Raw genomic sequence first — 23,354 nt, forward strand, 5'->3', positions numbered from 1 at the left:
ATAAAAGAAAAGGAATGGAGCTAAGAACAGGCAACGTTCTAGAGGAAAACCTGGTTCAGTCTGCTTTCCAACAGACACTGGGAGACAAATCCACCTTTCAGCAGGACAATAACACAAGGCCAAATATACATTGAATATTCCTGAGTGGCCGGCCTAGTTACATTTTTGACTTAAATCGGCTTGAAAATCTATAATAATACTTGAAAATGGTTGTCTAGCAATGATCACAACCAACTTGACAGAGCTTGAAGAATTTAAAAAAGAATAATGCGCAAATATTGTACAATCCAGATTACCAAAGCTCTTAGAGACTTACTCAGAAACACTCACAGCTGTAATCGCTGTCGAAGGTGATTCTAACATGTGTTGACTCAGGGGTGTGAATACTTATGTAAATGAGGTATTTAATTACTCAATTTTCAATAAAATTAGCAAACATTTCTAAAAACACATTTTCACTTTTTCATTATGGAGTATTGTGTGTAAATGGGGGAGAATTTTTTTTAGGCTGTAACACAACAACATGTGGAATAATGAATACTTTCTGAAGGCATTGTAGATTACCAGGTGCCAAGAACTCTGACCGTTGACCCCACAACAACGTTTTCTAAAAAATATTCCTATAATTTGATCTTATTTTGTTACTATTGTAATAATAAGAAAGAAAAGTTAATCAAACCTCAAAACACTTCTTCATTATCAATCCTTCTCTATCAAATCCATCTCTCAGTATCTGGCTGCGTCCCAAACGACAACCCTATTCCCTATATAGTGCACTGCTTTTAACCTGGGCCCATAGGGCACTTTGTAGGGAATGGAGTGCCGTTTGGGACGCAGGTCCCAGCGTGTGCGCACACAGCATAACAACAGGATGCCATTGGGCCCCACGCAGCAGGCCTGGGTTCAAACACCATTTGAAATTTACTTCAAATGCTTTAGCTGCGCTTGATTGTCTTCAACGGAACCAGCAGGAGGCCTCTCCTTCTAGAGACTAAAGCTAGGCGGCGTCCCAAATGGTATACCCTATTCCCTACGTAGTGCACTACTTTTGACCAGAGCTCTATGGGTCCCCTGTAGCTCAGTTGGTAGAGCATGGCGCTTGCAACGCCAGGGTTGTGGGTTCGTTTCCCACGGGGGGGCCAGTAAGAAAAAATTTATGCACTCACTAACTGTAAGTCGCTCTGGATGAGAGCGTCTGCTAAATGACTAAAATGTTAAATGTGTAGGGAATAGGGTGTTATTTGGAATGCAAACCCAGCCACTTTACTGCTGACTGATTTTAGGTCTAGTTCCTAGTGACAAACTTCAGAGAAAAACACTTAAACACAACAGGATGTGGCATTAACACCAACCGCTTACCTAGTTTCAAATCAAAGGGTTTTTCCTTTTTCTGACAGCAGAAAATGTCCGTAAACATGCTGGTACAGCAGATACAAAAAAAAAAAAAGAATGACGGCCAACAGAGAAAAAGGATAATATGTACATTTATTAACTGACAAGGTATCGTGCTGAAACTACCGTATTTAGTGGAGTTAACAACTTCACAGCTAAACACAACCAAGCCACTGGTAAGGAACCTCTAAAGCTAACTCTATCTATTCTATTGGAACTGCCAATGTCTCCATATTTCCATATTTACTAAATCGAAAAAAAACGTGGCACAAAAAAAATACACAACTAGAAAGATTGTCCAGTGTGGTCAGAAGTGGGTCGTGTTCCACCACGAACAAGTCCTCAGTCTTCACCATGTGAAGGACTGCTACAGCATCACTTTAACCACACAAAAGACCATATTCAGTTACTAACCATTTTAGCCTATGAAATGGTCTACCATATTCATGTGATAATAATAGACGTTAGATATTAAAAATAAATGTGAGGGGACATCTTTATCAATATTTTCAAAATGACATTAAATAAATCATAGACAACACCTGATTTAGTCTAAATCCAGCTGTACTTTAACCCAATTTACCACATTGTCTGTGATACTGCAATGACAGACAAGTATACCACATGAAGCCCTGTGATAGGAGGAGAGCTGGAGAGTTATAAGAAGAGATTTTCCCCACTAGTCATCACTGTTCAGGTTAAAGAAGAAGAGCTGAAATGAGAGGGAGACTCATCTCTGTGGCTGCCTGTCTCTTTACCCTTCTGTGCCCCTGCCATGGTGAGAACTTTACCTTATCGTAACAACTTTACCTTATCGTGACAACTTTACCTTATCGTAACAACTTTACCTTATCGTGACAGCTTTACCTTATAGTAACAACTTTATCTTATCGTAACAACTTTACCTTATCGTGACAACTTTACCTTATAGTAACAACTTTATCTTATCGTAACAACTTTACCTTATAGTGACAACTTGACCTTATAGTAACAACTTTACCTTATCGTGACAACTTTACCTTATCGTGACAACTTTACCTTATAGTAACAACTTTATCTTATCGTAACAACTTTACCTTATCGTGACAACTTGACCTTATAGTAACAACTTGACCTTATCGTGACAACTTTACCTTATAGTAACAACTTTACCTTATAGTAACAACTTTACCTTATAGTAACAACTTTACCTTATAGTAACAACTTTACCTTATCGTGACAACTTTACCTTATAGTAACAACTTTATCTTATCGTAACAACTTTACCTTATAGTGACAACTTTACCTTATCGTAACAACTTTACCTTATAGTGACAACTCTACCTTATAGTAACAACTTTACCTTATAGTAACAACTTTACCTTATAGTAACAACTTTACCTTATAGTAACAACTTTACCTTATCGTGACAACTTGACCTTATAGTAACAACTTGACCTTATCGTGACAACTTTACCTTATAGTAACAACTTTACCTTATAGTAACAACTTTACCTTATAGTAACAACTTTACCTTATAGTAACAACTTTACCTTATCGTGACAACTTTACCTTATAGTAACAACTTTATCTTATCGTAACAACTTTACCTTATAGTGACAACTTTACCTTATCGTAACAACTTTACCTTATAGTGACAACTCTACCTTATAGTGACAACTTTACCTTATCGTGACAACTTTACCTTATCGTGACAACTTTACCTTATAGTGACAACTCTACCTTATCGTGACAACTCTACCTTATGTTCCTTTAGATATAGTATGTTAGATACAGCCACGGTGATAACTCTACCTTATGTTCCATTAGATATAATAGATATAATATTAGCAATGTCATTAATTCAGGAAAATTGAGATTGTATTTACATCCACCTGACTCATAATAACTAAAAAAAGTCATGGAGATGTATATAGGTTTATCCTCTTCACTCCGTTTGGGATGAAAGGCCACAGGAAATGTGGCTGTCTAAAATACCATTGTTTTCCATGGATTCATTTCTTGTGAGAAAAGTGTTTCCTAAAATCACTTTACATTGAGATTCTACTGTATGTTATCTACTCTCTTCTTGTTTGACTCTGACTGTCTCCCCTCCCAGTGTTTCAGGTGACGCAGCCTGTGACCCAGACGGTTAACCCTGACGGTACTGTCTCCATCACCTGTAATCACACAGACCCAAAGGAAGACTTTGTCATTGACGCCAGGCTGAACAGACTCAAAAACTCTGATGTTAGCATGGTCTGTCAGGTGAGTGACCTAATCGCTGCTCATGAGCCACCTCACACACTAAGCTCCAGACATCTCCCATGACAGGTCTCCAGACCATGGGGCAGTCTGCTTCCTTTCTCCTCACCTGTGGAATGCTCTCCCTGACCATCTGAAAGCCGCTCCGTCTACAGACTAGCTTATCTGTGAATACTATTTTAGCCCTGTTATTTTAACTGCCTTGATTCTTCAATTCAATTCAATTCAATTCAACTTTATGACTTTACGGCTTTACGACTTTACGGCTTTACGACTTTATAACTTTACAACTTTATGACATTACGGCTTTACGACTTTATAGCTTTACAACTTTACAACTTTACAACTTTACAACTTTACAACTTTATAATTTCATAATGTTACTACTTTACTACTTTACTACTTTATATTTTTTGACTTTATTGTTTGTTTGTTGTTTAGTTTCTGCCTACGTAGAGTACTGAGATTCCTCTGCAATGAAAAGTGCTATATGAATTAAATGTATTATTATTATTATTATTATTATTAGGTGAATAACACTCAGGTGGCTGACTGCACCAGCATGAAGGTGACATGGAACCAGTACAAGTTCACATTACACAACTTAAAAGCTGAGGACATCAGTGATCTGTTCCAGTGTGAGTTCTCCATATCATCTCCTATACCCATGAAGCCCATCAGGACTGTACGGGGGAAAACATTCACCAAACTGCTGCCAGGTTAGTGGAACATTTGCCTTGTACATTTAGGTTCTGTCCCAAATGCTGTAATCCCTATTTAAGGCACTACTTTTGACCAGAGATCTGCACCATACACTATACGCAATAGGGTGAGATTTGGGACACAGCCTTAGATTGATTTCCTGTGGTCTATGTTTGGTATGTTCAAATAAGATCTGATGAAAGGCTACAGTATGTAACTAAATATTGCATTTGATATTGATTGCATCATTTACCAATGCAAATCCTCTAGGAATTACTGCAGTGTCTAAATGGCAGAAGGTAGTTTCTAGATATTCCATGAAGTACCTTCGTAATGTATAATGATAATGCATTTCATCACGTCTGAACTCTGTTTCCTCCTCTGTTGTGTCTGCAATACTGTATGTTTTCAGGAGAAGGTTGTGTTGGAAGATATTCCATGTTTTACTGTCTGTTCCCAGGACTGGCAGGAGATGCTGCTGTCCCTGTGTGTCCTTCCCCTGCACCCGAGTCTCCTGAGGCTGAGCTGATTGTCCAACTGAAGTGGATTGTGATTGGCCTGTCTACGTTTCTCTGTCTCTACAGCTTTACCATCACCTTCTTCTATATCAGGCTAAGGGTCAGACTCATTATAATATACACCTTTACAGCTGATTGGCTGATTGAAATGTCAGAGAGGAAAACAAACCAACAGGCTTCAAGTACAACTTGTGTTAGGAACACTTTATGTAGTATTCATGTCAAAGCCATCATTATTTCAACACTTTATAGAGTATTCATGTCAAAGCTGAGTTTCTCTTCCTTAATGTTATTCATGGCCAGCTGAGTTTCTCTTCCTTAATGTTATTCATGGCCAGCTGAGTTACTCTTCCTTAATGTTATTCATGGCCAGCTGAGTTTCTCTTCCTTAATGTTATTCATGGCCAGCTGAGTTTCTCTTCCTTAATGTTATTCATGGCCAGCTGAGTTACTCTTCCTTAATGTTATTCATGGCCAGCTGAGTTTCTCTTCCTTAATGTTATTCATGGCCAGCTGAGTTACTCTTCCTTAATGTTATTCATGGCCAGCTGAGTTTCTCTTCCTTAATGTTATTCATGGCCAGCTGAGTTTCTCTTCCTTAATGTTATTCATGGCCAGTTGAGTTTCTCTTCCTTAATGTTATTCATGGCCAGCTGAGTTTCTCTTCCTTAATGTTATTCATGGCCAGCTGAGTTTCTCTTCCTTAATGTTATTCATGGCCAGCTGAGTTTCTCTTCCTTAATGTTATTCATGGCCAGCTGAGTTTCTTTTCCTTAATGTTATTCATGGCCAGCTGAGTTTCTCTTCCTTAATGTTATTCGTGGCCAGCTGAGTTTCTCTTCCTTAATGTTATTCGTGGCCAGCTGAGTTTCTCTTCCTTAATGTTATTCATGGCCAGCTGAGTTTCTCTTCCTTAATGTTATTCATGGCCAGCTGAGTTACTCTTCCTTAATGTTATTCATGGCCAGCTGAGTTTCTCTTCCTTAATGTTATTCATGGCCAGCTGAGTTTCTCTTCCTTAATGTTATTCATGGCCAGCTGAGTTTCTCTTCCTTAATGTTATTCATGGCCAGCTGAGTTACTCTTCCTTAATGTTATTCATGGCCAGCTGAGTTTCTCTTCCTTAATGTTATTCATGGCCAGCTGAGTTTCTCTTCCTTAATGTTATTCATGGCCAGCTGAGTTACTCTTCCTTAATGTTATTCATGGCCAGCTGAGTTTCTCTTCCTTAATGTTATTCATGGCCAGCTGAGTTTCTCTTCCTTAATGTTATTCATGGCCAGCTGAGTTTCTCTTCCTTAATGTTATTCATGGCCAGCTGAGTTTCTCTTCCTTAATGTTATTCATGGCCAGCTGAGTTTCTCTTCCTTAATGTTATTCATGGCCAGCTGAGTTACTCTTCCTTAATGTTATTCATGGCCAGCTGAGTTTCTCTTCCTTAATGTTATTCATGGCCAGCTGAGTTTCTCTTCCTTAATGTTATTCATGGCCAGCTGAGTTTCTCTTCCTTAATGTTATTCATGGCCAGCTGAGTTTCTCTTCCTTAATGTTATTCGTGGCCAGCTGAGTTTCTCTTCCTTAATGTTATTCATGGCCAGCTGAGTTTCTCTTCCTTAATGTTATTCATGGCCAGCTGAGTTACTCTTCCTTAATGTTATTCATGGACAGCTGAGTTTCTCTTCCTTAATGTTATTCATGGCCAGCTGAGTTTCTCTTCCTTAATGTTATTCATGGCCAGCTGAGTTACTCTTCCTTAATGTTATTCATGGCCAGCTGAGTTTCTCTTCCTTAATGTTATTCATGGCCAGCTGAGTTTCTCTTCCTTAATGTTAGTCATGGCCAGCTGAGTTACTCTTCCTTAATGTTATTCATGGCCAGCTGAGTTTCTCTTCCTTAATGTTATTCATGGCCAGCTGAGTTTCTCTTCCTTAATGTTATTCATGGCCAGCTGAGTTTCTCTTCCTAAGTGTTATTCATGGCCAGCTGAGTTTCTCTTCCTTAATGTTATTCATGGCCAGCTGAGTTTCCCTTCCTTAATGTTATTCATGGCCAGCTGAGTTTCTCTTCCTTAATGTTATTCATGGCCAGCTGAGTTACTCTTCCTTAATGTTATTCATGGCCAACTGAGCACCGGATTATTATTTTGCTTTCTTCTCTGATGTGTTTTGGGGTCATTTTCTCAGGTCATGCGATCAGAGGAGCTGTATGATTCGCTGACATACGTCCCCATGCAGGTTTGGATCCTTTTTTTTAACGAGAGATAAGATTTGAGTCCAACCAATATAGGACTAGGTTTCCAGAACACAGATTACGTTTGAAATGCTGGCACAACCTAAAGCGTTTACACTGATTTCAGTTGTTGCAGTGAAAAACACATAATTGCACAGTTACGGTGCATTCGGAAGGTATTCAGACCCCTTGACTTTTTCCACATTTTGTTACGTTACAGCCTTATTCTAAATGGATTAAAGTAATTGTTTTCCTCATCAATCTACACACAATACCCATAATGACAAAGTGAAAACACACTGACAGCCGTCCCATATAGATTGCAAAATAGTTGGGAAGAGATTTTTGACATAACGATTCCTAAGCATAGTGTTTATGAACTGATACGCAAAACGACACCGGATTCAAAACTTAGAATTTTTCAATTTAAATTATTATATAAAATAGAATGTTATTTATATGGGGGATACAATCTTCCCAGTTCTGCAGATTTTGCTGCGAAGAGACAGAATCATTAGATCATTTGTTTTGGTACTGTCCATTTGTAGCTTGTTTTTGGACACAGGTCCAGGAATGGCTAAAGGATTGCAATATTTACCTGGAGCTAACCCTGCAGATAGCACTACTGGGTGATCTGAAAAGTCATAGTCAATCGATCAATAATATAATAATACTTTTAGCAAAATTGTTTATTTTCAATTTACGATCTGTAGAAACAATGAGAGTAGAAAGGTTCAAAACTTTTGTAAGACATCACAGTACAGTTGAAAAATATATAGCAAATAGAAATCCAATATGGATGGTGTTAAGAGATAGATGGGAGGGGTTGAATGGAGCTGAAGGTTGGGACTAATAACAACTAACAACAACTAATAACAACAAGATAACTAATGTAAAACATACTGTGTCCATAATAAGTATATAGGTTATAGGTTGGGAGCTTTTCTGAAAGAGCACAGTTAGAAAGATATGGCATATAGAAGCAAACCGGATGGACATCATGAAAATGATCGGAGGAAGTTCATGAGTAAAAACAAACAAAATATAATTATTGTAAAATGTCCATAAAATGTATATAGTATGTATAAGCTGGAAGTAGAGGCCTAAGCATTTTTGTTCACTAGTTTACTCCAATTAGGGAAGGGGTGGGAAATATAATTTAAAAAAGGATATGTATGTGTGTATGTCTGTGTGTGTGTGTGTATATATATATATATATATATATATATATATATATATATATAGTGAAGAAAAAAGTATTTGATCCCCTGCTGATTTTGTACGTTTGCCCACTGGCAAAGAAATGATTGATGATGAATATATGTACAGTGGGGAAAAAAAGTATTTAGTCAGCCACCAATTGTGCAAGTTCTCCCACTTAAAAAGATGAGAGAGGCCTTATTTTCCACCATAATTTGCAAATAAATTCATTAAAAATCCTACAATGTGATTTTCTGGAGAAAAAAAATCTAAATTTGTCTGTCATAGTTGACGTGTACCTATGATGAAAATTACAGGCCTCTCTCATCTTTTTAAGTGGGAGAACTTGCACAATTGGTGGCTGACTAAATACTTTTTTCCCCCACTGTATATTTGTGAGAAAAAAAAAACATGGGGGATTGGAAGTGATGCAGACAATTACATTGATGGAAGTTACAATCTATCTGCAATATTAAAGCTGATCTACCCCCTAAAAACAAACAAAAACAACAAATAAAGAAGAAAAATAAAATAAATACAAACACAGAAATACCTTATTTACGTAGGTATTCAGACCCTTGTAAATGTGATATTTCAGTTATTTTTTTATATATTTATATAAATTAATTTTTTTAACCTGTTTTCACTTTGTCATTATGGGGTATTGTGTGTAGAATGATGAGGACATTGTTTTATTTAATCAATTTTAGAATAAGGCTGTAACGTAACAAAATGTCAAGGGGTCTGAATACTTTCCGAATGCACTGTATAAAGGCACATAATTGAAGCCAATATATTGGACATAATCTTCAAAACACAATAATGAAAATGTTAAAATAATACGTTTCTGTTCTAATATATATTTAATGTTAATATAATATGTTTCTGTTCTAATATGTTTCCTCAGCCTAATCAGCCCCAGCCTACGGTGAGAATGATCAATATATATGCTTCCAACGTTTCACAACAGTCATTTTAACTTGTCAGCAATATGATCTAATTTCATGTTAAAATCCAAGGGGTCTTTCCTCCTGGTTTAGGAACACTAATAATCCATGTCAGCCATGTCATTGCCTGTCATAAAATAATGATCTACCCTTTCAATGATCACACTTTATCATTAAAGTCTAAAAGGGTAAATGCTAAATGGTTAAAGTTGACATATTTGCTGTATTTCAGAGGGGAAGAGGGAACATTAATTCAACCTACATGGATATGAGGAAGGTGCCAGTTGGAGTGAGAGCCTCACAATCCAACCACCACAACTCCCAACTCAATTGCTGACCAAAATAAAGCGACCTTCAACTGATCAGTTGGATCAATCAATCAGATTCTAGAACCATTCACTTTGAAGCCCAACATTCTATCCCACTGGGCACAGACGTCAGCTCAACGTCTGGTTCTGTTTTACGTTTGGTTGAGTTGTCAACTAACGTGAATTCAACGTGAACTAATCATTCAAAAAAGGTTAAAAGTTGGGTGAAAAAAAGAATTCCTTTACGTTGATGACTTTTTGCAAATCCAATCGGTTTTCCACGTTGATTGAGCTTTATCACAAAAAAAAAAAAAAAATGACGTGAAAACAACGTTGTGTTTTTGCTCAGTGGGATGCTGCTTACTAGTCTAGAATGTGTTTGATGTAAGTGCTTAAGTAGGGCTTTCCGACTAGTCACAATGATTGTAGAAACAAAACAACTGCTGCTTGTTATATTCAAATTGAATTTCAATAAACATATGATGCATATTGGAGAGAGAGTGATATGGGAACTCCCACACTAAAGGAATTATGCTTTAAAGATAAAATAATAAAATACAAAATAATGCTGAGTCTCCGATTTTTCATTTTTTCATTAAAAAACAACAACAACAACAAAAAAACATTAATTTTAAAGTTTAACAAAAACACATTTACTGGAAGAACTGTGAAGATGCAAAGTTTGGTAACAGAATTACGGTAAAATCTCTCTCTGTTTTTTATGCGACCACGTTTTACCAAAACCCTGTTAAATATCTGCTCCGAATTAAGATTAAAAGATGTCTGCAGAAAGAATGGGGTGTCAGCTATGATATGACAACTTGAATTTGAAAACATATATTTTGGTTATTGAACTACAGTAAGTGAAGTGGATTTACACCCGGTAATGGAATTACGGTAATATAATTTAATCATGGGTCTCTGATCTGTACTATACAGAAATGCATAACGATGATATGAATGTCGTGCTCTTCATGGGGATGTATCCTGAGTAGGTACAAGAAGGTAGAAATAATGCAATATCCTTCATTTGTACATTTGGTTCTGCATTAGCATCAAATAGCCCCCTCGATATGCAACTTTTCAGGGAAGTTAGGAACCAATATACACAAGCAGTTAGGAAAGCAAAGGCTAACTTTTTCAAACAGAAATTTGCATCATGTAGCACTAACTCCAAAAAGTTTTGGGACACTGTAAAGTCCATGGAAAATAAGAGCACTTCCTCCCAGCTGCCCACTGCACTGAGGCTAGGAAACACTATCACCACCGATAAATCTACAATAATCGAGAATTTCAACAAGCATTTTGCTACGGCTGGCCATGCTTTCCACCTGGCTACCACTACCCCGGCCACCAGCTCTGCACCCTCCGCTGCAACTTGCCCATGCACCCCCCCGCTTCTCCTTCACACAAATCCAGACAGCTGATGTTCTGAAAGAGCTGCAAAATCTGGACCCCTACAAATCATCTGGGCTAGACAATCTGGACCCTTTCTTTCTAAAACTAGCCGCCGAAATTGTCGCAACCCCTATTACTAGCCTGTTCAACCTCTCTTTCGTAACGTCTGAGATCCCCAGAGATTGGAAAGCTGCCGCGGTCATCCCCCTCTTCAAAGGGGGTGACACTCTAGATCCAAACTGTTACAGACCCATATCCATCCTGCCCTGCCTTTCAAAAGTTTTTGAAAGCCAAGTTAACAAACAGAACTCTCAGATCCACCTCTACGCAGACGACACCATTTTGTATACATCTGGCCCTTCATTGGACACTGTGTTAACAAACCTCCAAACGAGCTTCAATGCCATACAATACTCCTTCAGTAGCCTCCAACTGCTCTTAAACACTAGTAAAACTAAATGCATGCTCTTCAACCGAACGCTGCTTGCACCCGCCCACCCGACTAGAATCACTACTCTCGACGGGTCTGACCTAGAGTATGTGGACAACTACAAATATCTAGGTGTCTGGTTAGACTGTAAACTCTCCTTCCAGACTCACATTAAGAATCTCCAATCCAAAGTTAAATCTAGAATCGGTTTCCTATTTTGCAACAAAGCCTCCTTCACTCATGCCAAACATGCCCTCGTAAAACTGACTATCCTACCGATCCTTGACTTCGGCGATGTCATTTACAAAATAGCCTCCAACACTCTAGTCAGCAAATTGGATGTAGTCTATCACAGTGCCATCCGTTTTGTCTCCAAAGCCCCATATACTACCCACCACTGTGACCTGTACGCTCTTGTTGGTTGGTCCTCACTACATGTTCGTCGCCAAACCCACTGGCTCCAGGTCATCTATAAATCACTGCTAGGCAAATCCCCGCCTTATCTTAGCTCATTGGTCACCATAGCAACACCCACCCGTAGTATGCGCTCCAGCAGGTATATCTCACTGGTCATCCCCAAAGCCAACACCTCCTTTGGCCGCCATTCCTTCCAGTTCTCTGCTGCCAATGACTGGAACAAATTGCAAAAATCTCTGAAGCTGGAGACACTTATCTCCCTCACTAACTTTAAGTGTCAGTTGTCAGAGCACCTTACCGATCACTGCACCTGTACACAGCCCATCTGAAATTAGCCCGCCCAACTACCTCATCCCTATATTGTTATTTATTTTGCTCATTTGTACCCCAGTATCTCTATTTGCACATCATCTCTTGCACATCTATCATTCCAGTGTTAATACTAATTGTAATTATTTTGCACTATAGCCTATTTATTGCCTTACCTCCATAACTTGCTACATTTGCACACACTGTATATATATTTATTTCTGTTGTATTTTTTACTTTGTTTTGTTTTACCCCATATGTAACTCTGTGTTGTTGTTTTTATCGCACTGCTTTGCTTTATCTTGGCCAGGTCGCAGTTGTAAATGAGAACCTGTTCTCAACCGGCTTACCTGGTTAAATAAAGGTGAAAAAAATAATAATAATAATAATAATAATAATAATAATAATAATAATAATAATCATAATCATAATCATAATAATAATAATAATAATAATAATAATAATAATAATAATAATAATTCAGTACAGTTGTACGAAAAGCTGCCTCTCTCGCCCTGTTCTCACTGTAGACGTGACATCACTTCCTGCACAGCGCCCTGTTCTCACTGTAGACATGACATCACTTCCTGCACAGGGCCCTGTTCTCACTGTAGACGTGACATCACTTCCTGCACAGCGCCCTGTTCTCACTGTAGACGTGACATCACTTCCTGCACAGGGCCCTGTTCTCACTGTAGACGTGACATCACTTCCTGCACAGCGCCCTGTTCTCACTGTAGACGTGACATCACTTCCTGCACAGCGCCCTGTTCTCACTGTAGACGTGACATCACTTCCTGCACAGCGCCCTGTTCTCACTGTAGACGTGACATCACTTCCTGCACAGCGCCCTGTTCTCACTGTAGACGTGACATCACTTCCTGCACAGCGCCCTGTTCTCACTGTAGACGTGACATCACTTCCTGCACAGCGCCCTGTTCTCACTGTAGACATGACATCACTTCCTGCACAGCACCCTGTTCTCACTGTAGACGTGACATCACTTCCTGCACAGCGCCCTGTTCTCACTGTAGACGTGACATCACTTCCTGCACAGCGCCCTGTTCTCACTGTAGACGTGACATCACTTCCTATACAGCGCCCTGTTCTCTCTGTAGACATGACATCACTTCCTGCACAGCGCCCTGTTCTCACTGTAGACGTGACATCACTTCCTGCACAGCACCCTGTTCTCACTGTAGACGTGACATCACTTCCTGCACAGCGCCCTGTTCTCACTGTAGACGTGACATCACTTCCTGCACAGGGCCCTGTTCTCTCTGTAGACGTGACATCACTTCCTGCACAGCGCCCTGTTCTCTCTGTAGACGTGACATCACTTCCTGCACAGCGCCCTGTTCTCTCTGTAGACGTGACATCACTTCCTGCACAGGGCCCTGTTCTCTCTGTAGACGTGACATCACTTCCTGCACAGCGCCCTGTTCTCTCTGTAGACGTGACATCACTTCCTGCACAGGGCCCTGTTCTCTCTGTAGACGTGACATCACTTCCTGCACAGCGCCCTGTTCTCTCTGTAGACGTGACATCACTTCCTGCACAGCGCCCTGTTCTCACTGTAGACGTGACATCACTTCCTGCACAGCGCCCTGTTCTCACTGTAGACGTGACATCACTTCCTGCACAGGGCCCTGTTCTCTCTGTAGACGTGACATCACTTCCTGCACAGCGCCCTGTTCTCTCTGTAGACGTGACATCACTTCCTGCACAGCGCCCTGTTCTCACTGAAGACATGACATCACTTCCTGCACAGGGCCCTGTTCTCACTGTAGACGTGACATCACTTCCTGCACAGCGCCCTGTTCTCACTGTAGACGTGACATCACTTCCTGCACAGCGCCCTGTTCTCACTGTAGACGTGACATCACTTCCTGCACAGCGCCCTGTTCTCACTGTAGACGTGACATCACTTCCTGCACAGCGCCCTGTTCTCACTGTAGACGTGACATCACTTCCTGCACAGGGCCCTGTTCTCTCTGTAGACGTGACATCACTTCCTGCACAGCGCCCTGTTCTCTCTGTAGACGTGACATCACTTCCTGCACAGCGCCCTGTTCTCACTGTAGACGTGACATCACTTCCTGCACAGGGCCCTGTTCTCACTGTAGACGTGACATCACTTCCTGCACAGCGCCCTGTTCTCACTGAAGACGTGACATCACTTCCTGCACAGCGCCCTGTTCTCACTGTAGACGTGACATCACTTCCTGCACAGCGCCCTGTTCTCACTGTAGACGTGACATCACTTCCTGCACAGGGCCCTGTTCTCACTGAAGACATGACATCACTTCCTGCACAGCGCCCTGTTCTCACTGAAGATGTGACATCACTTCCTGCACAGGGCCCTGTTCTCACTGAAGATGTGACATCACTTCCTGCACAGGGCCCTGTTCTCTCTGTAGACGTGACATCACTTCCTGCACAGCGCCCTGTTCTCACTGTAGACGTGACATCACTTCCTGCACAGCGCCCTGTTCTCACTGTAGACGTGACATCACTTCCTGCACAGCGCCCTGTTCTCACTGTAGACATGACATCACTTCCTGCACAGCGCCCTGCTCTCACTGTAGACGTGACATCACTTCCTGCACAGCGCCCTGTTCTCTCTGTAGACATGACATCACTTCCTGCACAGCGCCCTGTTCTCACTGTAGACGTGACATCACTTCCTGCACAGCGCCCTGTTCTCACTGTAGACGTGACATCACTTCCTGCACAGCGCCCTGTTCTCACTGTAGACGTGACATCACTCCCTGCACAGGGCCCTGTTCTCACTGTAGACATGACATCACTTCCTGCACAGTGCCCTGTTCTCACTGTAGACATGACATCACTTCCTGCACAGGGCCCTGTTCTCACTGTAGACATGACATCACTCCCTGCACAGGGCCCTGTTCTCACTGTAGACATGACATCACTTCCTGCACAGGGCCCTGTTCTCACTGTAGACATGACATCACTTCCTGCACAGGGCACTGTTCTCACTGAAGATGTGGCATCACTTCCTGCACAGTGCGCCTTCTGGTCGTGCTCCTGGTGCAGTCCTCAGTCATGGTCAAGGAGTCCAGTAGTTATCAGTATTCCTGGCTGTTAATACATTACGGTGTTCCCATTAAGTGTGCGTTATTGCATTTCACGTCACTGTTTCCATTGCATTAATCCTTTACAGTTTTAAGTTAGCACACCACATAATAATAATAATAATAATAATAATAATAATAATCTCCCTCAGACTTTAGTAAACCTGTAATATTGTTTATGTCAGCAGCTAAGCGTGTCAATTACCTGAGTAAGCTAGCATTTAGTAGCATGGTTAGCTCCTCATCACTCCTTTATATGTACAGGCACAGAGAAAATGTATATATTATCATTCCTTTATATGTACAGGCACAGAGAAAATGTATATATTATCATTCCTTTATGTGTACAGGCACAGAGAAAATGTATATATTATCATTCCTTTATGTGTACAGGCACAGAGAACATGTATATAATATAATTCCTTTATGTGTATAGGCATAGAGAACAAGTATATAATACAATTCCTTTATGTGTACAGGCATGGAGAACATATATATTATCATTCCTTTATGTGTTTGCAAAAAAGTATTCAACCCCTTCGCGTTTTTCCTATTTTGTTGCATTACAACCTGTAATTTAAATGGATTTTTATTTGGATTTCATGTAATGGACATACACAAAATTGTCCGACTTGTTGAAGTGAAATGAAAAAAAAAACTTGTTTCAAAAAATTCTAAAGAATAAATAACAAAAAGTGGTGAGTGCATATGGATTCACCCCCTTTGCTATGAAGCCCCTAAATAAGATCTGGTGCAACCAATTACCTTCAGAAGTCACATAATTAGTTAAATAAAGTCCACCTGTGTGCAATCTAAGTGTCACATGATCTGTCACATGATCTCAGTATATATACACACCTGTTCTGAAAGGCCCCAGAGTCTGCAACACCACTAAGCAAGGGGCACCACCAAGCAAGCGGCACCATGAAGCCCAAACAGGTCAGGGAGAAAGTTGTGGAGAAGTACAGATCAGGGTTGGGTTATAAAATATCTGAAACTTTGAACATCCCACGGAGCACCATTAAATCCATTATAAAAAAATTGAAAGAATATGGCACCACAACAAACCTGCCAAGAGAGGGCCACCAACCAAAGCTCACGGACCAGGCAAGGAGTACATTAATCAGAGAGGCAACAAAGAGACCAAAGATAACCCTGAAGGAGCTGCAAAGCTCCACAGCGGAGATTGGAGTATCTGTCCATAGGACCACTTTAAGCCGTACACTCCACAGAGCTGGGCTTTATGGAAGAGTGGCCAGAAAAAAGCCATTGCTTAAAGAAAGAAATAAGCAAACATGTTTGGTGTTCGCCAAAAGGCATGTGGGAGACTCCCCAAACATATGGAAGAAGGTACTCTGGTCAGATGAGACTAATATTGAGCTTTTTGGCCATCAAGGAAAACGCTATGTCTGGTGCAAACCCAACACTTCTCATTACTCCGAGAACAACATCCCCACAGTGAAGCATGGTGGTGAAAGCATAATGCTGTGGGGATGTTTTTCATCTGCAGGGACTGGGAAACTGGTCAGAATTGAAGGAATGATGGATGGCGCTAAATACAGGGAAATTCTTGAGGGAAACCTATTTCAGTCTTCCAGAGATTTGAGACTGGGACGAAGGTTCACCTTCCAGCAGGACAATGACCCTAAGCATACTGCTAAAGCAACACTCAAGTGGTTTAAGAGGAAACATTTAAATGTCTTGGAATGGCCTAGTCAAAGCCCAAACCTCAATCCAATTGAGAATCTGTGGTATGACTTAAAGATTGCTGTACACCAGCGGAACCCATCCAGCTGGAGCAGAATTGCCTTGAAGAATGGGCAAACATCCCAGTGGCTAGATGTGCCAAGCTTATAGAGACATACCCCAACAGACTTGCAGCTGTAATTGCTGCAAAAGGTGGCTCTACAAAGTATTGACTTTGGGGGGGGGGGGGGGGGGGTGAATAGTTATGCACTCTCAAGTTTGTTTCACAATAAGAAATATTTTGCAAGTGGTAGGCATGTTGTGTAAATCAAATGATTCAAACCCCCCAAAAAATGCCAATGGGGGTGAATACTTTCGCAAGCCACTGTAGGCAGAGAGAACCTACAGTGTATTCGGAAAGTATTCAGACCCTTTGACTTTTTCCACATTTTGTTACATTACAGCCTTATTCTAAAATGGGTTAAATTGCTTTTCCCCTCATCAATCTACACACAATACCCCATAATGACAAAGCAAAAACAGGGTTTGAGAAATTGTTGATAATTTATCAAAATAAAACCCCCAGAAATATCACAATTGCACAATTGCATATGTATTCAGACATACAGCCTCAAGCGATTACAGCCTCAAGTCTTCTTGGGTATGACGCTACAAGCTTGGCACCCCTGTATTTGGGGAGTTTCTTCCATTCTTATCTGCAGATCCTCTCAAGCTCTGTCAGGTTGTGTGGGGAGTGTCGCTTCACAGCTATCTTCAGGTCTCTCCAGAGATGCTCGATTGGGTTCAAGTCCGGGCTCTGGCTGGGCCACTCAAGGACATTCAGAGACTTGTCCCGAAGCCACTCCTGCATTTTCTTGGCTGTGTGCTTAAGGTTGTTGTCCTGTTGCAAGGTGAACCTTCACCCCAGTCTGAGGTCCTGAGCGCTTTGGAGCAGGTTTTCATCAAGGATCTCTCTGTACTTTGCTCCGTTCATCTTTCCCTCGATCCCCAGTCTCCCAGTCCCTGCCGCTGAAAAGCATCCCCACAGCAAGATGCTGCCACCAACATGCTTCACCGTAAGGATGGTGCCAGGTTTCCTCCAGACGTGACGCTTGGCATAAAGGCCAAAGAGTTCAATCTTGGTTTCATCAGACCAGAGAATTTTGTTTCTCATGGTCTGAGAGTCCTTTAGGTGCCTTTTGGCAAACAAGCGGGATGTCATTTGCCTTTTACTGAGGAGTGGCTTCCGTCTGGCCACTCTACCATAAAGGCCTGATTGGTGAAGTGCTGCAGAGATGGTTGTCATTCTTGAAGGTTCTCCCATCTCCACAGAGAAACTCTGGAGCTCTGTCAGAGTGACCATCGGGTTCTTGGTCACCTCCCTGACCAAGGCCCTACTCCCCCGATTGCTCAGTTTGGCCAGCTCTAGGAAGAGTCTTGGTGGTTCCACATTTCTTCCATTTAAGAATGATGAAGGCCACTGTGTTCTTGGGGACCATCAATGCTGCTGAAATGTTTTAGTACCCTTCCTCAGATCTGTGCCTTTGACACAATCCTGTCTCGGAGCTCTACAGACAATTCCTTCGACCTCATGTTCTGGTTTTTGCTCTGATATGCACTGTGGGACCTTATATAGACAGGTGTGTGCCTTTCCAAATCATGTCCAATGAATTGAATTTACCCCAGGTGGACTCCAATCAAGTTGTAGAAACATCTCAAGGATGAACAAAGGAAATAGGATGCACCTGAGCTCAATTTCGAGTCTCATAGCAAAGGGTCTGAATACTTATATAAAAGTTATATTTCCATGTTTAATTTTAATACATTTGCAAAAATGTCAGAAACCCTTTTTTTTGCTTTGTCATTTTGGGGCATTGTGTGTAGATTATTGGGGGAAAAAAACAAATCAATATTTTTTAGAATAAGGCTGTAACGTAACAAAATGTGGAAAAAGTCAAGGAGTCTGAATACTTTCCGAATGCACTGTATAAATATATTATCATTCCTGTATGTGTATAGGCATAGAGAACGTGTATATATTATTAATAATAATAATAATAATAATGGTCCTATGTAGCTCAGCTGGTAGAGCACGGCGCTTGTAACGCCAGGGTAGTGGGTTCGATCCCCGGGACCACCCATACGTAAATATGTATGCACACATGACTGTAAGTCGCTTTGGAGAAAAAAAAGCGTCTGCTAAATGGCTTATTATATTATGTAATTATTAGTTGTTATTATACATAGTTTATAATATCTGTGTCTGCCTTTGCATACTATTTAGGTTATTATAGAACTTTAGCGTGCCTTTCCATTAGGTCTGTTTATAAAGTTAGCATTTATTAGTTAGTCAACCCTAAGATGGTGCCGGTGCATGTTACTTCAGTAATTCTGTCCCAACCTTCCGGATGTCTTTAGTGAGATTCCCATTCATTTATTAGTAATGGTCTAGTCATTCACATGTTACCTTGTACAAGCAGTAGCCTCTTCAGTGTCAAGCCATAGCCCTGTACATGCTGTTATATACTGTTTATCTTCAAGGAAACTACAAGTCAACCGGACACTGTGTCTTCCCATCAATGCATTCTGACTGACCCCCGGAGGTGAACACACCCATACCAACCTAGCACCTGAGAATAACACAGTCCTTTAGCCCTCCACTACAACAGTACAGTAGAGTAGAGTAGAGTAGAGTAGAGTACAGTAGAGGAGAGTAGAGTAGAGTAGAGTAGAGTAGAGTAGAGTAGAGTAGAGTAGAGTAGAGTAGAGTAGAGTAGAGTAGAGTAGAGTAGAGTAGAGTAGAGTATAGTAGAGTAGAGTAGAGTAGCGTAGAGTAGAGTAGAGTAGAGTATAGTAGAGTAGAGTAGAGTAGAGTAGCGTAGAGTAGAGTACAGTACAGTACAGTACAGTACAGTACAGCAGACTAGAGTATAGTAGAGTATAGTAGAGTATATTAGAGTATAGTAGAGTATAGTAGAGTAGCGTAGAGTAGAGTAAAGTAAAGTATAGTAGAGTAGAGTAGAGTATAGTAGAGTAGAGTATAGTAGAGTAGAGTAGAGTAAAGTAGAGTAGAGTAGAGTAGAATAGAGTAGAGTATAGTAGAGGAGAGGAGAGTAGAGTAGAGTAGAGTAAAGTATAGTAGAGTAGAGTAGAGTATAGTAGAGTAGAGTATAGTAGAGTAGAGTATAGTAGAGTAGAGTAGAGTAGAGTAGAGTAGAGTAGAGTATAGTAGAGTATAGTAGAGTAGAGTATAGTAGAGTATAGTAGAGTAGACTAGAGTAGAGTAGAGTACAGTACAGTACAGTACAGTACAGTACAGTACAGTACAGCAGACTAGAGTATAGTAGAGTATAGTAGAGTATAGTAGAGTAGAGTAGAGTAGAGCAGAGTAGAGTAGAGTACAGTACAGTACAGTACAGTACAGTACAGTACAGTACAGTACAGCAGACTAGAGTATAGTAGAGTATAGTAGAGTAGAGCAGAGTAGAGTAGAGTAGAGTATAGTAGAGTAGAGTAGAGTAGAGTAGAGTAGCGTAGAGTAGAGTAGAGTAGAGTATAGTAGAGTAGAGTAGCGTAGAGTAGAGTAGAGTAGAGTAGAGTATAGTAGAGTAGAGTAGAGTAGCGTAGAGTACAGTACAGTACAGTACAGCAGACTAGAGTATAGTAGAGTATAGTAGAGTATAGTAGAGTAGAGTAGAGTAGAGTAAAGTAGAGTAGAGTAGAGTAGAGTAGAGTAGAGTAGAGTAGAGTAGAGGAGAGTAGAGTAGAGTAGAGTAGAGTAGAGTAGAGTATAGTAGAGTATAGTAGAGTAGAGTAGAGTATAGTAGAGTATAGTAGAGTATAGTAGAGTAGAGTAGAGTAGAGTAGAGTAAAGTAAAGTAGAGTAGAGTAGAGTAGAGTAGAGTAGAGTAGAATAGAGTAGAGTAGAGTAGAGGAGAGGAGAGTAGAGTAGAGTAGAGTAGAGTAGAGTAGAGTAGAGTACAGTAGAGTAGAGTAGAGTAGAGTAAAGTAGAGTAGAGTAGAGTAGAGTAGAATAGAGTAGAGTAGAGTAGAGGAGAGGAGAGGAGAGGAGAGTAAAGTAGAGTAGAGTAGAGTATAGTAGAGTAGAGTAGAGTATAGTAGAGTATAGTAGAGTATAGTAGAGTATAGTATAGTAGAGTAGAGTAGAGGAGAGGAGAGGAGAGTAGAGCAGAGTAGAGTAGAGTAGAGTAAAGTAGAGTAGAGCAGAGTAGAGTAGAGTAGAGTAGAATAGATAGAGTAGAGTAAAGTAGAGTGAGTAAAGTAGAGTAGGATAGAGTAGAGTAGAGTATAGTAGAGTACAGTAGAGTAGAGTAGAGGGAGTAGAGTAGAGTAGAGTAGAGTAGAGAGAGTAGAGAAGTAGAGTAAAGAGTAGATAGAATTTAGTAGAGTATAGTAGAGGAGAGTAAGGAGAGAGTAGAGGGAGGAGAGGTAGAGTAGAGTAGAGGTGTTAGAGTAGAGTAGAGCAGAGTAGAGTAGGTAAGTAGAGAGAGGAGAGGAGAGTAGAGTAGAGTCAGAGTCCTCATACTCTCCTCTCCTCTCTACTCTACTGACTACTCTCTACTCTACTCTACTCTTCTCTCCTCTCCTCTCTTCTACTCTCTACTCTACCTACTCTACTCTACTCTACTCTACTCTACTCTACTCTACTATACTATACTATACTCTACTACTCTACCCTACTCTACTCTACTCTACTCTACTCTACTCTACTCTATTGTACACTACTGTGTTATACTATGCTGTCCACAACTTGTGAAACATAGACGTCAATGATCGGTTCAGATTTGGTCCGGTCACCAATCATGGACGTCTATGACTGGGCCAAATCAAGGCTGGTACGGACCGGACCAGAAACGGACGTCAGTGGACATGGAAGAGAGAGAGAGAGAGAGAGAGAGAGAGAGAGAGAGAGAGAGAGAGGAGAGAGAGAGAGAGAGAGAGAGAGAGAGAGAGAGAGAGAGAGAGAGAGAGAGAGAGAGAGAGAGAGAGAGAGAGGGAGAGGGGGGGGAGAGAGAGAGAGAGAGGGAGGGGTGACATTAACTGGAGAGAGAGAGAGAGAGAGAGGGAGAGAGAGAGGGGTGACATTAACTGGAGAGAGAGGGAGAGAGAGAGGGAGGGGTTGTCCTGACTGTTTTCACAGTCTTGCTTTGACCACCAGATGACAGAAAGAGAAAGAAAACAGCTATGAGCTGAACATAACAGGAAGTGGAAGGAGGACAGTAGCAGGAGATCCTATGAGCTGAACATAACAGGAAGTGGAAGAAGGACAGTAGCAGGAGACCCTATGAGCTGAACATAACAGTATACCAGTGGAAGAAGGACAGTAGCAGGAGACCCAACTGTGGTTTGTGACTACTATGATTTTACAACTGTATGTCTAAATCAGTTAACATTTCTTCAACATCAAGAGGTAACATCTATCTTTGAGATCCTCCTCACTACTCCACCTTGTCAACAACATCACACTGAGGTGATCTATCTTTGTTTCCATCTCAAAACTTTCCCAGTCAGCGGAAAACGACCTGCTGTGAGTCACTCAGATATCTGACACAGTTGCTGGTTCTTTCATCATCAAACCGGCCACAGCATCACCACAACGTCACGTCTGCACGCATCGGAAAACAGCAGTAACATTATGCCTACAGGTGTTGATAAACGTGTCTAAAGCCGTATAGGAATCAACAGTCATGTATCAGGGTTATAGGCCTACCTACTTACACTGAGAGCTAAATATATTACCATGCTTTAAAGCCAATTACTCTTAAAACTATAACTCTATGTGACAAAATGCAACTTCAAAATTCTAATTTTAACAAACAACACTGTATTAAGCTTAATAAATCCATAATTTGCACAGCATACCTTTTTGACCCACCGGGCACACCACGTCATTTCAACTTGGACATTTGGGTAATATTTGGTTGAGATGTTGATCAATGAGATTTCAACCTATTTTCACCCACTTAAAAAAAAAACAGCCAGAAGTCTGTTGAATTCCAAATGTGTTATCACGATGCTTTCAACCATTTAAAATCACAACCAAGTTCAAATGGGAATACAATTGTCAGATATTATGTATTTATACAACACATTTATGTGTTTCCACTGTGCTTCATACAATAGCACAACCAAATGACCTGGATTAGAGTTGAGATTATGTTTAAAGTACATAGTGCACGTGATACATGCTGTTGGAGATTCTGCACAGATTATTATATCAATGGTGAAGATCTCCACAGACCTGAGACATTTGCAAGCTATCTTGAACACGCACCTCTTTCTATGATGACATAAGAAGACACTTATAGATACAGTAAATGTTGTCATGGATGTTACTCATTTCAAGGTTGATTAAAACACCGTTACATTCATTTGTAAGATAGCCTCAACTTTAGGCTATTTACTGTTTTACAAAAGTAATATTGATTTGTGCTTAGTTGTCAACGCAACCAAAT

The 23,354-nt window shown here is 40.7% G+C and overlaps 1 protein-coding gene across 1 annotated transcript; it reads left to right on the top strand.

Moving 5' to 3' along the window:
- The first annotated feature begins 1,428 nt into the window (after positions 1 to 1,428).
- Positions 1,429 to 9,841, top strand: LOC311116752 (uncharacterized protein). The gene is made up of 8 exons (XM_084191793.1): positions 1,429 to 1,568; positions 2,004 to 2,170; positions 3,491 to 3,639; positions 4,166 to 4,355; positions 4,799 to 4,956; positions 7,040 to 7,090; positions 9,193 to 9,213; positions 9,465 to 9,841. The coding sequence occupies exons 2-8, from the start codon at positions 2,110 to 2,112 to the stop codon at positions 9,567 to 9,569; spliced, it is 735 nt and encodes a 244-aa protein (XP_084047919.1). The 5' UTR covers positions 1,429 to 1,568; positions 2,004 to 2,109; the 3' UTR covers positions 9,570 to 9,841.
- Positions 9,842 to 23,354: the final 13,513 nt, after the last annotated feature.

This window comes from Coregonus lavaretus, assembly GCF_964263955.1.
Source record: "Coregonus lavaretus genome assembly, contig: HAP1_SCAFFOLD_1507, whole genome shotgun sequence".
In the NCBI taxonomy this organism is placed as follows: Eukaryota; Metazoa; Chordata; class Actinopteri; order Salmoniformes; family Salmonidae; genus Coregonus; species Coregonus lavaretus.

Coding starts and splice junctions, on each gene's coding strand:
- LOC311116752 (XM_084191793.1), top strand. CDS start 2,110: ATGAGAGGGAGACTCATCTCTGTGGCTGCCTGTCTCTTTACCCTTCTG. Junction 4,356..4,798: donor ATTCACCAAACTGCTGCCAG/GTTAGTGGAACA, acceptor GTCTGTTCCCAG/GACTGGCAGGAGATGCTGCT. Junction 7,091..9,192: donor TGACATACGTCCCCATGCAG/GTTTGGATCCTT, acceptor ATGTTTCCTCAG/CCTAATCAGCCCCAGCCTAC.